Source organism: Dicentrarchus labrax, unplaced genomic scaffold (genome assembly GCF_905237075.1).
Source record: "Dicentrarchus labrax unplaced genomic scaffold, dlabrax2021, whole genome shotgun sequence".
Taxonomy (NCBI): Eukaryota; Metazoa; Chordata; class Actinopteri; family Moronidae; genus Dicentrarchus; species Dicentrarchus labrax.
The window spans coordinates 10,219,910-10,239,713 of NW_026136704.1; the positions used below are offsets into that span (position 1 = coordinate 10,219,910).

The 19,804-nt window shown below is 39.8% G+C and overlaps 1 protein-coding gene across 6 annotated transcripts in view; it reads right to left on the reverse strand.

Moving 5' to 3' along the window:
* lsamp (limbic system associated membrane protein) overlaps nt 1-19,804 on the reverse strand; it is a 1,177,706-nt gene that overhangs the window by 40,310 nt on the left and 1,117,592 nt on the right. For all 6 annotated transcript variants that reach the window (XM_051396815.1, XM_051396814.1, XM_051396813.1 and 3 more), the window contains one exon: nt 19,418-19,505. In XM_051396815.1, the coding sequence (XP_051252775.1) occupies nt 19,418-19,505 (88 nt within the window). The remainder of the gene's footprint in view (nt 1-19,417; nt 19,506-19,804) is intronic.

The window sequence follows — 19,804 nt, forward strand, 5'->3', positions numbered from 1 at the left end:
CAACTTATTCACTGTGGGGACAAATAGAAGGCGATGAAAGCACTAAACTTGTATCTTTGCATGATTAACCACTCACTCTCCATTCATCATTACTGGTTATATAAGATAAGATAGAATAAGATAATCCTTTATTGATCTCTGGTGGGGAAATTCAATTGTTGCAGCAGCACAAGGACACAAATAAATACAGATAAGGAAATAAAGTTAAAATTACATAAGAAAGCTAAAATAAGAATCAAAGTAAAAAACAGAAAGTGTACACAAGCAATTAAACTCTAAATTGCAATGTTAAGTGACAGTGTCTAGTATATATAAAGAGAAGGTCATAAGTAGTGACACTTAGTGTTTGTCAGTATTATTATAGAATTGTAATATAAATATGGTATCTAATGGAAACGGTAAACCAGGCCCCATCCAACCCAGTATGGAAATCTGATGATTTGGCTTGTGCTTTTCACTCTTTTTTTATATCCTTTATTCTGACCTAACCTTCACCATTTATATAAGCTTGGTACCAGCAATTGGGAATGCACTGGTTTATGCTTTCCAAGTGGCTGGGGAATAAGCCAGGGTTCAGTGTCTTGTTGACCAGAGGTGGGGATCTAACTGTGATCAGTAGGCAACCCGTTTTACCACCTGAGCCACAGCTGCCCTGTTAACATAATGTAGTATAATACAGTGCGGTATAATATAGATATAGATATATATGTGCCTGCAATGCTGCAGTGAAGGGCTTCATGTGTCAGGAGTGATGAAAGCACTCCATAAAAGCAGTTACGGACAGTGTACACTTTGAATCAGAGCCCTGACTGATTGTGCATAATGGCTCTGCACCATTACATTTTAAAATTGGATGATCTGTCCTGGAACATTCAGGTGGCTTAAGATATTCATTCATTTAAGGAAAATGCTTTCAGTTGCAGTTTGAAATCAGCTGTGGGTGACAGATAATGGCTAAAATCACCTATTCATGTTTTAGCCAAGTACAGAGTGTTTCACTGTCTCTCTTGCTATAATTACACTGTACTTAATGTTTTGATGTCAATAAACATTATTCTGGAAGTGTGAGTATTCAGTTTCTTTACCAAATTATTATTATTATAATTCCAGTCTACGAATTACATCCATACTATTTTATAATGCCACCGTTGCCATATAATCCAGGGTTGTATGAACAAGATGGTAGGTAATCATACATGCTTATACATGACTATACACTATGATGAATGGCAAATCCCACCTGCTCAACATCATGCTCATTGGTGATACAGAGAGTGCATCTCTGTGAACCACAGAATAAACTGGACCAACACTTGCAAAATAACATAAAAGTGGCTGGGCAGAAATACACCAACAGACTGATAAAGTGCATTTTATGAGCAGGGAATAAGCAACTTGTCGTAGCACAGCTTGCTACTGCCACAAAACCAGAGGCCTATATCTCTATTCAGAGTATGGTAACACTTGTAACACATTTTTCCAATACTCTCTTTCTGCCATGGTGCATTATTTTTCTCCCCCTCTGTTCTCTATTTTCTTATAAACACAGGTGGTCTATTCTCTGATGTATCAAAAATATGCCAACATTCTTGCTTGGTCCATCTCAGATGCAGGCATATTGAGCATGAAATTAGCCTTTGAACAGAAGCAGGGATGGCAGCAGGTAATACAGGATGCAACGTTGCCCACCTGGACTCAGTCAGATTGCTTTTTATTCAAGCTAAACTATTCATTACAATTCAAGGATTACTGCGCCAAACTCTATTCCACTCTTTAGCATACATACAGGAAACAATAAACAACATGGCAGCTTTGGGCTTTGACTGTGAAATTCACTCTCCTACCTCGCGCCATCACTCACTATTGGTTAAAATAACTAAATATGTGTGACTTTATGGACACAACAATAAGAAGCAGGGAGTTAAAGTGAAGTGAATATATATATTTAATTTTTCACTTCACTTTAACTCCAAAACTTTATTATATAACTTTATAACTTAGAACTTAGAACTTTATATATAAATATATATATATATATATATATATATATATATATATATAAGCAAGCACAGTTACAGTTCTCCATATGAAAGACACAGTATTGTATGGCAATAAATCATCCACACTGTCATCTATTCTGTGCATACCATTTTACCATTTTACATGTTTTCTGTTTTTCCCCTTGGGCTCATTGTGCTCCCTCCTACATTTACCCCCCGCTGGCTCTCAATGTGACATTTGGAGGAGTGATGTGGCTGCGAGTGTAGAAGAGGCGTGCGATTATGCTCAGCTAATTTGAAACCATTAGAAGATAATCAGGAGAAAGCACTCGCAGCTCTTTAGCTTTTAGCTTTTAGTGCTTGGAAGCTTTACTGCCAATTACCTGCTTTCTATAAAACAAGGTCAGCCCAAAACCTCCCCTCCAAAGGCCCCAAAAAGAACAGCACCACCAGCCTGCTGGCCACCAGGGTGTCTCCTGTCCTCAGGGATTGATTAACGGCCTCCTTAAACAAGCATCTGCCCTGCCTTAATGCCTGGTGTGTTTTTGTGTGCGTACTTGCCTGTCCCTGAATTTTTCTGCATCTCCACTTTGACACCTTGACCTTAAAAGGCAATCTGTTATTGCAGAAACTAAGAGAGCAACTATCGGGGAATCTTGACCAAGGAGTCAAAATCAATCTTTTTCTGTGGATTTGGCCACTGGAGGTCAAAGGAAGAGGAGAAGCACACACACCTACTCTTATGTGAAAATCTTTGATAAAACTGCCGAATAAATTTGCACCCTTACGCTTAATAGGACTTACTGAAAGACTTTTAAAAGAGGAAAAACAGGCCCAAAGAAAGAGTATCTATGAAAGGAAAGACAGGAGCAACATGTAATCACTGTGCTACATCTCCAAATGTCTGCAATGTGCTCGTGTCGATAAAGAATATCTCTTTAGATTAACACTAAGCCTTGTGGCTGAGCCGTCGGTAGAAGTCTTACTCCTGAATGATACACACGCACCTGTATGCATACACACACACGTACAGTCATAGACACTCATTTTGTTTTCTGTAGCTTAGACATTATGTCCCCATACAGTGTGACTCATTGTTAATATCCGCTGTTGATCCCTTCAATTATTCATGTTGACATTGTTACTCGACGTAACAACAAGATACATCTGCATTGCATGAGTCGTGCACACGCACTTAACACACATTTTGCCTGCACTATCCCGTCAGCACATGCAAAATATAGAGGAGCACCGATCTTGTTTGATCTGAGACCTCGGGGTGTGTTTTGTGAAGCGACACGCACACGCACTAATTCCTCTCTGCTTGCCGCTGCAGAATTGAAAGGAAAGAGAATACATGGGTCTGAGAAGTGGGCTGACGCTGCTGTTATAGCTTCAGGAGAAGCTCAAGTGGCCTGGCAATGCCAGTGGGTTCCCCCCTCCCCACTAAGCCCTCTTAGCTGTTGTGAAAACTGAAGAGAAGAAGAAGAGAAGAGAAGAAAAAGTAAGATGAGAGAGGTGATGACAGAGAAGGAGACACCACCGCTTCCCCATCCCAACCATAGCCGTCAGCAGCGGCAGCTTAAAAACCTTGTGAGATGCCTGTGAAAGTTTCAAAGGAAGTACCGGATATGAGACAGATGCAGTGGCCTGCTGGAGGCGCCGGTGGAAGCAAGGAAGGAAGAAAAAAAGGAGCTCTGTCTGAGTTTTTCTGAAAGAAGATTTTCTGAATTTCAGACCCATCACGTTTCCATCCTCTCCTGATATGTAGACTTCGCTCTACTTGGGGACACCAAGGTGATTAATTAAGGAGATGGTTTTTGAGTCCATGTAGAGAGCTGTTTTCCCAATGAGGGTCCCGCAAGGTCAGCAACTGGTAAATCACATGAACATTTAATTGGTGTTTGCACTGAAAGAGGGAAAAACAGAGGTGTAAGGCAAAGAGGTGTAGTAGTGGTTTTTGCTAACAAGCTCTACACAGGCAGCCAGGGAGGGTCAAAGAAGAGAAAATGTTACAGATGGTATCTTTTTTTTCTCCATAAAACCAACTAATGGCAGCTCTCGCCCTTATGAAAAATGTCTGTGTTTATATATTCCATATAAGTAATAATTCTTATCTGGGCCTAACGGAGGTACCTCTGTAAATCCTTTGCCTCCTCAGGAGCAATAGCTTTGTACTTTAAGCTTGGCATCCACAAAGTGTGGGGGGCTTGCCAAAAAGGCAAAGCAGATTTTGCATTCAAGCCATCAGATGATTTAGAGGCTTACGATATCTTACAGCTCATGATAATGAGAAAAACAAAGATGGCTAGACAAGCTAAATCCAAGGTTATAGAATCTTGGCTGCAATGGCGGCTTTTCCCTGTACATGTACCATTTCTTCAACTGTTTAATACCTCTTCCTGCCCTTTGTTCTTCCACTTCCAAATACCATTCCTCATTATGTCATTTTGGCCAGACATGGGTTATTAGAGATCACAAGGCCTCCTGCAACCCATGCACCTATGCCGCTCAGTTTAGATGCTTTTTATGCCCCACCACTTCCCATTTTCCTCCCAATGTGAAAACGCCATCACTTCCTCTTACTTATTCCGAAACCATTTCCAGTACAGCTGGTTCAGCAAAACCTGGGTTCATGATAGGGAGTCAGTGGTATTGAGCAAATACATTTTTTATCCTCATGTTGCTCTCATTGCTGTTCCAGTAAGAACACATTTTTTTAAATGTATGCATTATTAATAAAGCTTTTACCAATCAATAAGTCAATTATGATAGCAATAAAAACATACAACAATAACAATAAAGCTTAAAACTCTGTCATTATATTAAAAATCGAAACGTTTTCAATCTAAACGAGCTGGTGGTTTGACTGAACAAATGAATATTCTACTGCTAATAATCTTTTCCATAAAAACAATTACTGGAGTGGTTCATAGTTCCACCATGTATACATAACAAAAGGACTGATTTTCTTTATTACAACACAGTTAATAACCTTGTCAGTGTTTTATTGATTTATGCAAATTCAAAGTGACACTAGCAGTTCAAAGCAACAGCATACTGTCTCATTGTTCACTCAGGCATTAAAAGGGGTCTATCAAATTACAGCTTGACTTATTGTGGCATTCAGATGGCCTTTCAACGTAATTCCCCTGATCCTTAAAGGCTCTCAACGATGTTCTGTGGAAGTCAAACAAGCAATCACTGCGAACTAATCAATACTACCTGATATTACCCCCATTGGCAACGATATACCGGATTAAAGTGTACCCCATAAGTGGGAGAGTATAAGCGTATACATCTCTGCGGTTGCATGGGCGTATAAATGAATTTGTGTCTGTGTGTGTGACCATTAACAATTCAGACCCTCCCCAGACTAGAGGCCTCCAGACTCCTTGGTTAACAGCCATTAACTCTTAACCTGAGAGTGGGTTCAAAGGTTCTTTATTTCAGACTGCAGCTCTGTTGATGGACTCTCACCACTCTCATGGTAATGACAAAGGAGCAATGGGATCGATATGCACAAGCCAGCTGACACATAATGATATCTGTTTAAATTAATTCATGGGGACAAAAAAGTACATGCAGTTTGGTTGATGCCCTCTGAAACACATGAAATAAGGAGCAGCAGATTATTTTACTCAACTCATCAGATGTTCAAAAACAAAAATATGACATGCAGTGTAAAACGCTTTTAGTGAAGGGCGCTATATAGGTGCAGTCCATTTAACATTAAAATTACATGGTGTGGTAATGCTTTACTTAACAGTCCCACAGTTTCCCCATAGTGTACTTTGGTACTAATTATAGGTAAAACAAACTGTTCAGTCAGTACACTTTCAGTCAGTAGACATCATTGCAACTGAACACAAGCAAGGGTACATTTAAACAAATATAGACAAACAATAAATGTATGTTTACTCGGTTTAAATTGATCTCTGTACATTACACAGAGATCAACATTAAACAGATTAACATTAAAACATTATTTTAAGTTTCTTCTGAAAATCAACTGCTTGAGTCAATGATTAACATCTGTAAACTTAAAGGACCAGTCTGTAGGATTTAGTGGCATTTAGTTGAAACTGATTGACATCATCAGTGTTATTTTCTCAGACAAGCTCCCTCCAGAGCCAGAGAAGGCATTATATATCTGTTTTCACAGGCGGTGTAGTCCTCCTCATGATGATTCAACTGACCTTTATGTGTAAAATTGGTGGTGTGATCCTCTCACAATACGTTTAAGAATGTTTATATATTTAAAACAAATCACAATGTAGATACTTGCAGGAAATCAGTATGTCATAAATTACATTTTCATGTTGTCCCAGAAGACAAAATCTATTTCACCCTTTTGCCCCTCCTATTAAATAAAATAGCTTCTATCTCTCTATCTGAGATCCTTGTCCTGGTTTATTATTCTGTTTCAAATACACAATATTATGGAAGTAAGATGCTTTCCAAGTGCTATTCAATTGTGACTTTAGTTTTACCTCCCTAATATAAGTCTCCTACCAGACCCTGTAATCCAAATGACCAGTCAGCCTCTAGTATTCTCCCAATGAGCTAAGTCTTAAATGGATGAGAATCCAACAGTCCATTTTATGGATGTACCTGCAGCTCTCTGTATTGTGATAGGCTACTGCAATAATCAGCTTACAGCACTCTTTACTCCTGATCCACACAACATAGTAGGCACTTTAACGGTTTAGTGCCTGTGTGAGCACTATACTACAGTACATTCACAACACAGCACAAGCCTAACCCAGGATGTCACAGCACGTTTCACGAGTTGCTTATTTTCCTACCTCTGTAAGGCCAAGCACCAAGGGCAAAGTACTTGTTGGTAAATACCACCCCAGCATGGTAAAAGGATACAGACCACAGCAAAAATTGTTTAATCAGAATTGATCGGATCAGGTTTGCACTTCTACCTTTTTATGAAGCACGGGAGAGAAAAGCATAGTTCTTTAGATGCAATCCAACATTTTGTCTGTTTTATATACTTTTTAAATTAATATTTTTAAGTTTGAGACAGTTGGACAAACGAAGCAATTTAAAGATGCCAACTTGGTTTCTGGTCAAGTCAAATTGGCATTTTGAAGAATCATTCAGTTGATAGATAAAATAACCATAAGAAAACGAAAATAATCATTAGTTGCATCCCTACATTGGAATACAAAAATCAGTGAGCGACTTTTAACTAAAAGGACATGATTATAAATAAGAAGTAATATTGATTGTGATAATCTATAGGGGAAAGAGTTTGCACAACTCTCCAAGTGTGACATTAGATTAGAAATGTGAAAACGAAGAGCTGCCATTGAGTTAGTGTTGATTGGGTTCCAGATCTGTAGACTCTCAACCATGCTTGTTGGTTCTCACTGTGTGAAGAGCTGTGAACAGCTGGTAGAGTGCAAAGCACCTGACACACTCAGCTGGAGACCGCCCCACAGTGCTCTCTCACATACTCACATACACCTAAACACACACACACACACACACACACACACACACACACACACATACATAAAGCCCAGGACTGGGCTCACAGCTGCTGCTGCTGCTAAACCAGCTGGTGGGAGAGGTGTGTTCGCCATTGCGCTTTCTCTTCCGTTTTTTCTGTGGGTGTCACTCTCGCTTTCAACTTCCTATTTTATCAACTCTTTTTCTCTTTCACACAAACACTTATACAATTGTTTTTGCATATTTATACACAAAACCACTGTTCGCTCTCTGTGTCTGTTTCTCCCTCCCATCATGCCTTCCATTTCTTCTACTGTCTTTGCTTTCTGCCATTCTGTCTCCTGACTCTTGCCTCTTCACTGTCCCTGTTTCTCTGTCTCCTTTCTTTCTTTCCCTCTCTCTTGTTCCTGTGCCTTGCCTTGAGCTGCAGTCTAATGAGCAAGTGGCTGAGTGTTTTCTTGCTCTGAGGAGAGATAACAAGCCCATATGTTATTTACCACAGTGGCCACTGCAGCAGGCGACCAGTGCCAACTCTCAAAGACCCTCCAAGGGAAAAAATTCCCATCAAATCTGTAGCTGCGCCATCAAAGTTCTGGAAAAAGGCACATACTTGACAACACCACTGTGAGATGCCTATACATTAGAGAGCAGCATATTGTAATGAAGACTCATAAATATTTTCCCTCCATAAGTGATAAGCAATTTTTCTCATAAGTGAGATGTATTTTTAGTTTCTCCAAGGACCTCTCTTTTGATTACAGTGCATGTGTGTGCTTCTGAAAGAAAAACTTGAATCAGAATGTGGAATAAGTTTAGACAAAGCAAATCAAGATCAAAGTCATTTTATGATATCATATTATATATATATATATATATATATATATATATATTTAATAGTAAGACATGAACATTTATGACAAAGCTTCACGTCAAAATTTTCGATTAAATGTTTGAACGACTTTCAGCGACTAACCACTTATTGAAAGCTGTGTGCATCAACTTTCAGTCCCCTAACAATATTCCAACCGCAGCATTTTGAAAAGCAGCTCTCCATCAAAAAGACATCCAACAAGACATATGCTCCATCACGACAAGTGTTTAGCACTCTCCTGCCACACAGAAGACTTGGTATGTAAAGCACTGCATCAGCGCTGGCTACCATATGGTCCAACTAAATAATATGCCAGACATCTGGTGGGACAGTGGGCAGTGGGCACTGGGAGATGGAGCAGCCAAGTACACTCACTAAAAAACACTGAGGATGAGCACAAGTACGAAATCCATGCAAGGCAAATGACAGATGTCAGCCAATGAATTCTGAGTCTCTTTGAAACACTCCTCCACTGAAAATATAACTCTAAAATCCTCTGCTGTATATCTTTCTCAGCTCACACTGAGCATTATTAAACATGAGTAGGAGTCTACAGCTATGGTAGCGGTTCTGTGAGGCTGTATTTAGGCACAGTGTTTGCTGTGCTATGAACTTTCTGCTATGAACATACCCACAGAGACAATGCTAATAATGCCAATATTTAGCAAATTTTTCAGGTTGATCATTTAGCATGTTAGCACATTTTGCTAATTGTCACTAAACACAGAATACAGCTGATGGAAATGTCATTATTTAGCAGGCATTTGGTCATAAAACCATATTATTGGACAAATACAAATGTTGACCCAATGATGGTGCTAAATGAAAGGTTAAGGGTTAACCAGATGAAAGCACAGGTGGGTCCACTTGCTGGGAATTTCTGCCTGATGCTTCAACAGTGCCATTGTGCTGGCTGCAGGTCTATGAGAGTCTTCCTCAGTGTAGCTTCTGCAAACAGCTTCCACTGGATATGTGAACACCTTCCACCCTGCTTCTATCTCTTGAAACAACTGGCTACCACCAGTGAGAAGTCAGTTCCACTTGCCTCCAGGTAACAGGAATAACCATTCCCTCGTGATGCTGGTTTGAGCTTCACCCCCTTGCCCAAACTAATGGATTTCAATGGAAGCTTCAGGGTGTTCCTCCCAAACAGTGCTGTGTTATATTAAGAAAGCCCCAGCCATTTTCAGATGTAGTTGTTGGCTTTTCATCTTCGGAGCTGTTGTCACAGAACTACAGAGGCCAAATCAGATGATGGTATAAAGTCAGCTGGTAACACCAGATCTTGAATGTCCCTGGTAGGAAGCTTTGGTCAATCTCGCAAAGTTACCAAATTAATTAAAAATATATATCCTGAGCAGGACACAACATTTCACTCAGAGCTGTGAACGTCATGGTGGTGCTTAAGGAAAAGTCAGAGGAAAGTTAGTAGGATTCATCCTGCAAGAAACATGAATGTCTGCACACCCATTCAAGGCAACCTTTCTGCTAGTCTTTGAGATATTTTAGTCTGGACCAAATTGGTAGACTGACAGACCAACAACCCGACATAACCATCCCTCAAGCTACGCCGCTGGTGTGGCTAAAAAGAGAATGATGTTTATACTCCTATTGTAAGAAGGTCTGTACTTCATTTTCTGAATGCTGACAGTAGAGAGAAGCAGAGGAAAGGTAGGGAAGTTGTTTGAATCCACATGGGCCTGAGCAGTGCTGAGCTTGGTACAACTGAGCTATCAGGAAGCCTCTGAAATCAGATATCTCTCAGCATGCATCTGAAGTGAAGGCTTGTGCCACTGACACACAGCTAGAACAAAAAAAAATTCCCCATGCTATTTCTTCCCTTCATGGGTCATAATGGATCTAATAGGTGGAAGTCAATGGTGGACCACAGTAGTCACATATTGGTCTCACTAATTCAAAAAGAGCAATTTCTGCTAATATTTAGCTTTCTCTATTCAGTATTGTTGTGCAACACCGAAGGGTGACATTTTTAAAGGTAGACACAAGCTCATACATTAACTAGAACAGGCCTATACACTTAGTGCTGCATGTTCTGACACACTGGACATACACTGACACAACCTCTACACACCTCTAACACCTCATCTTTTCCTCTCTGAGAAAGAAGGTGAGGTCAGATTTAACCTGTGCCACTCAATCTCACTTCCAGAGGCATTCACAAGCACGAGGAGCACCATGCCAAAGAGCTGTCCTTCTATCTGACAGACTCAGGTCACATAGAGCATGGAAAAAGATGGAGGGAAAGGATACTGACTATGCAAGTAATGGGTATGCGTGTGGGGAAAGGCAGTGGAAAAGAAATAGTGGTCCTCTATATCAGAGACCGGAGAGTCGCTGTCCAGAACCGATGGCCACTGGCTCGCCTGGTTAGTCTGTGAAATATGGCCCTGATGGCTCACCTGCAGCCCCTGTCAATACCCCTGCTGTCATGTGTGTCCATGGGATAGCCCCATTTAAATGCATGAGAGCACCTCACACAGCCAGCATAAAGAAGATTAAAGGAGACTGCAGTTTTTTTTTTTTTTTTAGATTCAGTCTAAGCAACATAAGCTCAGCAGCCCAGGAAGAAAAAGGGAATGGTAAATTGTTGCTTTCATTAAAACTTCAAGGAGTTAGTTTCATTATGAAGGTTCAAAGGCAATGGAACATGTGTGTGGCTGCTTTCTTCCCAGTATCTCTCTTTCTCTCTCTCTCTCTCTGCCTATCTTTCCTCTTCTTCATCCAACTGGGTTGCTACATGGAATAATAGGCAATGTGATGACGACATGTAATCTTGTCCCTGGAGGGCTGGTGTATATGGATACGTGTCTACTCGCTAGTCTGCCTTCATGCTCACAGCAGGCATAATGAGGCACGGCAGCACTTTGCTGGCCTTCACACTAGCCAGTGCTTCTGCAGGGCTTTTTAAGTGCTTAAACTTTGGACTTGGACGATTTCCTCTTAATATCCTGAATGTTTAATGGATAAAAATAAGCACTGTGAGTGCTTTCGGAGATAAGTAAATCAACTGTATAGTAATGCTTTTATAGCTGCACTGATCAATAGTTGTATATTAACAATGGATCAAATGACTTTGTGTATTGGGAGAGGGTTTGCTCATGGTGACAACCCCATGAAGAATTATCACCCGTCTCTGCAGTTCTGCTTAGCTCCTTAGAGTTTGTGTCTTTAGCCTCATTGTTTTGGTTTTTATGGTCCAAAACGAACCTGTTTTGCTTCAGTATCACAGCTCACATAGAGCTGTTTTAGGCCACAGCATGTGGTTCTCAGTGGAAAAGTTCTAAAAACCCAATATACACTACCTGCCCAGCACCACACAGAAGATCGATTTAGTGACTTGTGGACATAGAGGAGCATTTGTCACCCTATAAGAGCCAGATATTTCCCTCAGTTGGTAGTGACAAAAAAAAGAGAGTTAAGAGAGTGAATATTGGACTATTGGACACACTAAGTTTGGAGCATGTATCTATCTAGACAGACACCCTTAATCAAAGCACATCACTGTCTTGATGTCGATTTATTGCAAATTGCAGTCTTGTCCCATGGTGGCCTATGCAGTAACACTTGGACGTTGGACAGAAACTAAATTGTGTTCAGGGCTTCAAGTGCCATGCTCCATGTGCTCCTTGGCTGCTGGAAAGCCCTTGACGAGCAATTGCTTTGACTTGAGCCTCAATGAGAGGCTGCTTACAGCTGCTGGATATTTGGTGAAGAAGAATTTTTTGTGTTTGTTTTTCTTTCCTTTAGTGAGTGGAAGCTTCATTGATTTTTCTTAACATGCCGTTTTTTCAGACAGGTAAAGAAGGTAAGTCAGCAAAAAGAATGTAGTCTGAACTCGATGGCTGGCGGCCATACAAGCAATAATGTGTATGTGGGTGTGATGGTGCTGTAGCAGTAGAGCCAGACAGACTGATATCTAGAATTAATGACAGCCATACCTAATCCGCACCTCCTACTGCACCTCTTTCAATTCCTCTGCCTTTCCCAGTTCTTCTATCTCCCTTCCTCTTCATATAAACCCTTGGTTAGTCTGAGAGGAAGTCACAAAAAACCTCAGCAACAGCACAGATAAGGGGTGGTCCACGATGCAGAAGTGTGAGGGGTGTGCAGGGGCAGAAGAAAAGAGGAAGGGGTCGTGGAGATGGGAAGAGCTGGAGAGGCTTCACAGGCACTGCTGAAAGGTTCTGATTGTCCCATGATAATTGTTAAAAGGTCAGTCCTCCTCCTTGTGCAGACTGTAGAGTAGAAGATATGTGCAAATACACACGCACACCTGCCCCCTCCTGCTAGGGTGCTCTTTGGAGTGACACGGCTGCCTTTAGAGGGTTCTGCGGATTAGCCCCTTAAATACCACAGCATTGTGATACAAGGATGGAAGAAATAAAAGGAAGAAAAGATGGATAAGCGTGGAAGAGAAGGTAGCTGATGTTTCCTATCTTAATGCCTATAGGGATAAAGGTTACAGAGTTACAGCCAATGATAAGGTTAAGGCTCATACTGTTATAAATAAGAATAAGAGCTTTTGCCAGATACAAAATAAAGGTTAAAGTAAGCAACACGCTGGAGGGGAAAGTGGTTAATATTGTTTTCTGTTCTTTAAAGCAAGATTAACTAAAACTGAAACACCGCACCAGGCTGTAATTGTATTTGTCTGATTTTATGTTGCGACCAAAGTGACACACATGACATCCTGTTGTTGCATTCATTCTGTCAATTCTCCATGTAAAGTGTCTGCAGTACATTAACATGTGTCACTTCTCAGTGGACACAACATATTGAAATGGGGTCACAGAAGCCAGAGAACAGCTGCTTATGGGACTATTCGCATTGTCTGCTACTTTATAGTCACTCTGCTTCTGTGGCATTTATGAATGGATAATGCCATCTGTCTTGGAGTGAAAGCTGCTTGCAAGGAAGGTTTGGGTGATAACTTGTAGATTTAAGAGCTAATCCAGATTGCCTAGCCAGACTGATTCTCATCATAAACCTAACAGAAATAAGATTTAGGATGTTGTACTGAAAAAAAAACAAGAATATACAGTCCAGTGAATATGACTTGTTGTTTTATCCGTGCTGCACTGCATTCTAAAACTAAAACAATGTTCGAGGAAAGTTTAAAAAAAGAATTGTTAGACAGGTTTAGATCAGTTGAATTACGGTGTTTACTGTATATTAACAAGGCTACTTAAATCATTTGATAAAGGTCAGTGTATATTAAAGGGCTGACTTTAATTCAAAAGCGACAGTATCAGATCAATGCTGATTTGAATCAGATGATCAAGCACTGTCATCACTGGATTGAAAAAAAGAAAAAGAAAAAGAAAAGGAACCAAGAAAGCAGCCTGTTCAATTGGAGACCAACAAGAAATCAATAGTATTGACAGGCTTCAAGGAACTCATAGCATCTGGCAAACAACCAACACACACTCTTGCATAATTGGCAGCACAGGTTAATACACACAGAAAGAAGCATGCACACACATACGCTTTGTGTATTAGCAGCGGGGTGCAGCAACATTGCATGTCAAAATCCAACCAGCTGTTATGGCTCCGTCAGCATGGGACGCACGCTTCAACAGAATTACTTTTGATTAACTTGTGGCTAGCGATTAGGCCAATGATTTCAGACCCTGCATGCTAAAAGGTGAATCACTCACTGGTGGTGGTTACTAATATTTTGATAACTGCTGAAATAGTCACATCAAATGAATACTGCTGTTGGACACACAAGTGAAAACCAGAGTTCAACAAGCTGTAATCTTTCTGATTGGGGTCAGCAATCTGCCAGCAGATTGTGAGTTACAGTAAAGGCTAAACGAACTAAAAGTTCGACCCTGTGGGATGAGTATTATATGAGGACCTCATGAGATGAATGAATCACTCCCCAGCCTCTGCATTTTCTAAAACACATTTGCATAGCATGCTGAGATTTGCTGAATTTGCTGAAACACTGCTGCTGTGGGTTGTATAAATGACTGTATGAAAATTATTGGGGAGGGGATTGGGGCTTTATTTGGGTTTATGTGTAAGGTTTTTTTTTTAAGCAAGGCCCTCCATAACATTACTAATATTTTACTGCTCCTCCTCATTAAATTTGATAACAAGCAGTGGCCCCCTCCCTAATTATCAAAATAATGTAGTAGTGAGATTTAAACAAGACTACAGTAGTTTACAGCAATGCAAGCTGCTCTCTGAGGATGTTTTCAGGCACAGTGGTGCTTTAAGCTAAATACGATCATCAGCATGCTATCCGTGCTAACAATGACAATGCTTATAGTCAGCAGGTACATGCACGTACATCATGTTCTATGCGTCTTAGTTAAGTGTATTAACATGCAAACATTTGAAAACTAGCAAAAAAAAGTGCAGCTGATGCTGATGGAAAGTTACTAGGTTTTACAGATTTGGTTTACCAATTTACCAAAGTATTAGACAAACTGAAATTTTGACCTGATGTTGGGGCTAGATTAGCCTGGAAGCACCAGACTAATTCACACATGCATAAAACATGAGCTTGGAAGATTCATTTGGTCCCCAAACTAGGGCTAAATGAAAAGTCAGACTAGGGTTATTACAATTAATTCTGCCTGTACCAAATTTTATGACAATCCATCCAATTGTTGCTGGGGCATTTCTCTCAAAACCACTCAAGGTCAAGCTAATGGCGGCACTAAAGGAATCACTAAAGTCACTAGTCTGTACAAAATGTTGCCAATCCATCTCGAAAATGTTGAGATATTTTAATGGATAAATGGAATTAAACTCTGGCCTTAACTAACCCTGAATATATGTACAAACACTCATGGCAAACTGTCCAATTTGTTGAGTTATTTCAGGAGCAAAGCTTTTATGGTGTGTTGTTTCCTGCTTGCAACTATGTCAGTCACTTGTTCCTGTTGAATCTTGTTTCACTGCCCGCTGTTCATAGTACAGTAATGGTGTTAGATGTTTAATAGTGTCGATCACACTCCATAATGTTGAGCATTTGGTAGGCTGTGCGTGTAAGTAAGAAATGGTAGAAGAATGTTTAACACAGAAACGGGGGGGAGTAAAATTATATCCACAATTACGGCAGATTACTGGATGTCCCTAAGTTACATTAGTCTTACGCAAATGGATTCAAGAAAGCTTTAGCTCATTCAGTATGACAATAGTTATAAGCTATTAAACTTTTAATATGTCAAATATTTTTCTTTTACATTTGGAGAAATGCACTCCTGCTGCCTGTCCTTTAGGAATGGAACAGTATCATTAATGACAGCCAAGCAGTTTATATGGGCTACAGACATGATTTAACACCATAGATATCAGCATGAAAGCACATTCTGTTCCCCCTCACTGGGATTGCTGTCAGACGCAGTGTCTACAGAGTACACTTTTTCCTGCTTGATCAAATGGTGGAATATTTAACCTGAACTTTATGCAAACTCCAAAAAATCCCATCAATGCAGTAGCACAGTTATAATTTTAATGGGGTAATATTTGGTTGAAGTTCAAAGGGCGTAAAATATTACTCTATAATACCGCTCCATAGGCCAAGGGAAAAGTGAATTGGATAGGTTTACTGATTAAAAGAAAAAGTTAGCAAGAGAAGAAAATTTTTCCTGATTTACAGCTGTGACCATAAATCAAACAAAGGTCTGAATCTGCAATAACCACTATTACCACAATACAGCCCAACTCAGACATAATACTGTAGACGTATGCAAGTAGCATGCACACACACACACACACACACACACACGCACACACACACACACACACACACACATACTTATACTTACATTACCACAAACATAAACATATCTGGTTAGCTAATAAACTTGGCAAATATCAAAGTCAAACCTTCAAATCATCCCAGTAGTGGCCTGGGCTTGCCCTTCTGCTAAACTTCTATATCTGTATTTTACAAAGATCAAATTGGATTGGGGTGGAAAGGCGGCAATGATGTTGGGATTCTTGTCATGTGCAGTCACCCTGCAGCTTGGTACCACTCGTCTGAGCCCTGCGAGTCCGCCACTTTTTCATCCAGCGCAAATTTACTTTGTCTGATCATTTGTTTTCCAATTACGTCCCTGTCTCTGCTAGCAGAAAGTTGTCAGCTTTGGTTATGTGAACCCGCTCTTGGGTCTGTAACCAGGGGCAATGTTTGATGTTTGGAACATTTTCATACCCATTAAAAGATGAAGGGAGGGTGAATTATTATCCTGCAGAGTTGATTGGGTTTTGGGGGGCTTAGTTTAGGTTTCTGTATGTGATGGTATAGTGGAGCCACACAAAAAGACACATTCTTATCTTCCCTTAGTGAGTGGAAAAATTGTTGAATAGAAATAGACCAAAGCAGAAGTTGAAGTTAAATAAGTGGTGGATTGTTCATGAAGCATTTTACAATGTACTTGTTATCTAATCAGTATTCAGCATTCAGTCGTTTACTCACATCTGTTTTCAGTATTTGACCACAGTTTAAAAGTAAATAAAACCTTCACAGTATTTGTTCACAGTAACACATTCACAGTAATTGCCAAAAATCTTAAGCACAGTATGGCAATTTAGATGAAAGATGCTGAATTGAACCTCAAGGAGAAGATTACACCCACATAGTGGGAAAATACAACAGATGAGTATAACAATGGCAGCAAAATTGAATGGGACTTTGAGAGGCAGAGCAGAGGACAAAGTAGCAAGGAAAGAAAGCAACAGAATCAATGTTTGGCTATAACTGTCGCATTAGCCGTGATAAACGAGGGCACTGATAGAAACTCTGGAAGTCGACGCAGGACATTCCAATGATCAAGTACTGAATAATCGGACACAATGGATTCTGGGAAGGAGAGGCAATTTGCTACCATGGATCCAAGAAGAGGAGCATCAATTCACATATTGACCTTTAAAAATGCTATTTATGGATGGTATCTTCAGTTCATAGCTGGATGAGAAGTTCTCTAGTAGGCCATTTTGTATGGGGAAATTACACCGTGGTGCATTTCCTCCACTGACAGCCTGTAGTATTTATCTGGAGACATCAGCCAGTAGGTTTAAAATGTAAAGGGCAGTTAAAACAAAAACAAACTCTGATTGATGGAACAATGATCTGTGGTGAAATGTATTGAGCTGCAACATTAGATTTGCCACTGTACAAATACAGCACTCCACGTAGTGCTTCAATATGTTTTCTTGGGATAATGGACAGATGACAGTTGAAGGATCATAGCTGGAAGCATACAGAGACACACACACACCCACACACATGCAAACAAACAAAGTATAGGCGATCCCTTTTTGGAGCACTCAGGTATTGCACTTGTGTCTGTCAGGCTGCTTATTTCTGACAATTTCTGTCAGCTAACTGTGGCTTTGGAAAACGAGACTACAGAGACCTGGCAAATATTTTGGCCTTGATGCACAGCTCAATGTTTTTATTACTCTTATTCGTTTATGGTCCCAAGAGGTTACTAGCAAATTCAGAGACATTTCAGTTGTTTAAAGAAGAAGTAAAATGGCCGACTATTCTAACTGTTAAAAACAATCACGATCCTGCAGTTGCTGTAACATGGAGAAGTGAGAAGATGTGAATATGGGTTTTAATGAGGTTGCTTTGGCCAAGATTATTTGTTTCATTTTTCTCTTCATTAGACTTAAGTTTAATAGAGAGGAAAGTGAAAGAACAGTGAAATGAAATATTGCCGGTTAAAGGATATTCTAGCTTAGCATAAAGACTGGGAGACTGGAAACAGGAGAAAAACAGCTAGCTTGGCTTTGTCCGAAGGAAACAAAATTCCCCAGCACCTCAAAGGCTCACTAATTAACATGTTATACCCCCTTTGATTTATCTGTACAAAAAAAGCTAAGCTAAGCGGCTGCTGGATCCAGATACATGCATGTGGTATTGATCTTCTCATCTAACTCTCAGCAAGAAAATGACTAAGCATATTTCCTAAAATTCCTTAAAAAAGTTAAAATTATTCTACATTGTAGTGCTGAGGTAAGGTAAGGAATATTTATGTGTGTTTGGAAGACTTTGTAAAGATCTGAGAACTGGGGTGAAGCGTTTTACTTCCTTGGTCTTAGTCCTTTAATTCTTGCTATATTTCTATGGTATCAGCAGGCTGACTTTTTTTTTGGCACGGAAAACAATTATTTCTGTTATTATCTTTGTTTAACTTGAGGGACTTCTGGCACGTCCAGTCGCTGATTTGTTCAATGCACCATAGCTGCTTGGTAATGCCTTTATGTAAATTTGTGTGTTGTCTGCATTACTATGGTTGGATAATTTGTGTTAAGATAAAGTCTGAATTTTAAATGCTTCTTTAACAATTAGGCTGTTTTCATTTCACAGAGAACAATGTGCACACAATATATAAAAACGTCCTTTTTGTGTCAGCCGTCTTTTGTACAACAATTTCATGATGTTGTAGCATTTCTCTTTCATCTTAGCAGCTACAACCTTAAACCCCAAAAGCTAACTTTTAGAGGACATTTTGGCCAAAATAATAATAAAATAAACTTAATTTCCACCCTCCAGGCCTTGTATCAAATCCTGCAGCACATTCTCTCTCTCACTCTCCTGATGATTATCTCTTGCCTATGAACTTTACCGCTGTCTCCATTCAGGAGAAATAACTTCCTATCCTTTGAAATGGAAAAATACTGCTGAAGGCTTTTCAAGTGCACTTAAGATTCATTTGAACTGGAACAAGAAATTCTGTTGCTGTAGGCGGACGTTTGTGACATATAGCTTTTTTTCTTTACTGACAATACATATTCATATATTTTCCTCAAAGACACCTTAGGGGAACACATTTCAACATCTAATAATAGAGTGGTAGTGACACAGATGTCTGCTGCGTGTGTGCACAATGACGACTCTTTAGACATCTGGGATTTAATTTAGAATGAATACACGTATAATAATAGAAATTTGCGGCTGATGTGTGGCAGCAAGTTTCTGTTTAGCGTATCATGATCTTTACCCAGTTTCAAAGCATAAAATCTTTCCATCTGCCATGGACAGGCAACATCTTATATGTTTGCTGCTAGTGTTCAGGTGTGTGCCACTTACCTTGTACAATGAGGTAGACCTGTGAGGTCTTGGGCTGCTGCTTAGTCTGTATGGAGCAGGTGTACGATCCCTCGTCATAAACATCCACCTACACACATAAGAACAGAATATTGTTATTTCATTCGTTTGAATTCCTTCATGTCTTACCTTTTAACAGCTTCATTATTTTTATGATAACTCCAAGAAATTATTCAAATACACATTTGGCATTCTCAAACTACACTCTAAAACATCATACAGGAATTTAGTGGAATAAACTAATCTATTTAAAGGACCAGTGTATAGGATTTAGTGCTATCTAGCACTGAAGCCTCAGATTGCAACCGGCTCCAGCAAATGCAACACCAACACTAAAAGCAACAGCATGATGTGATGTCAGTTTGAATG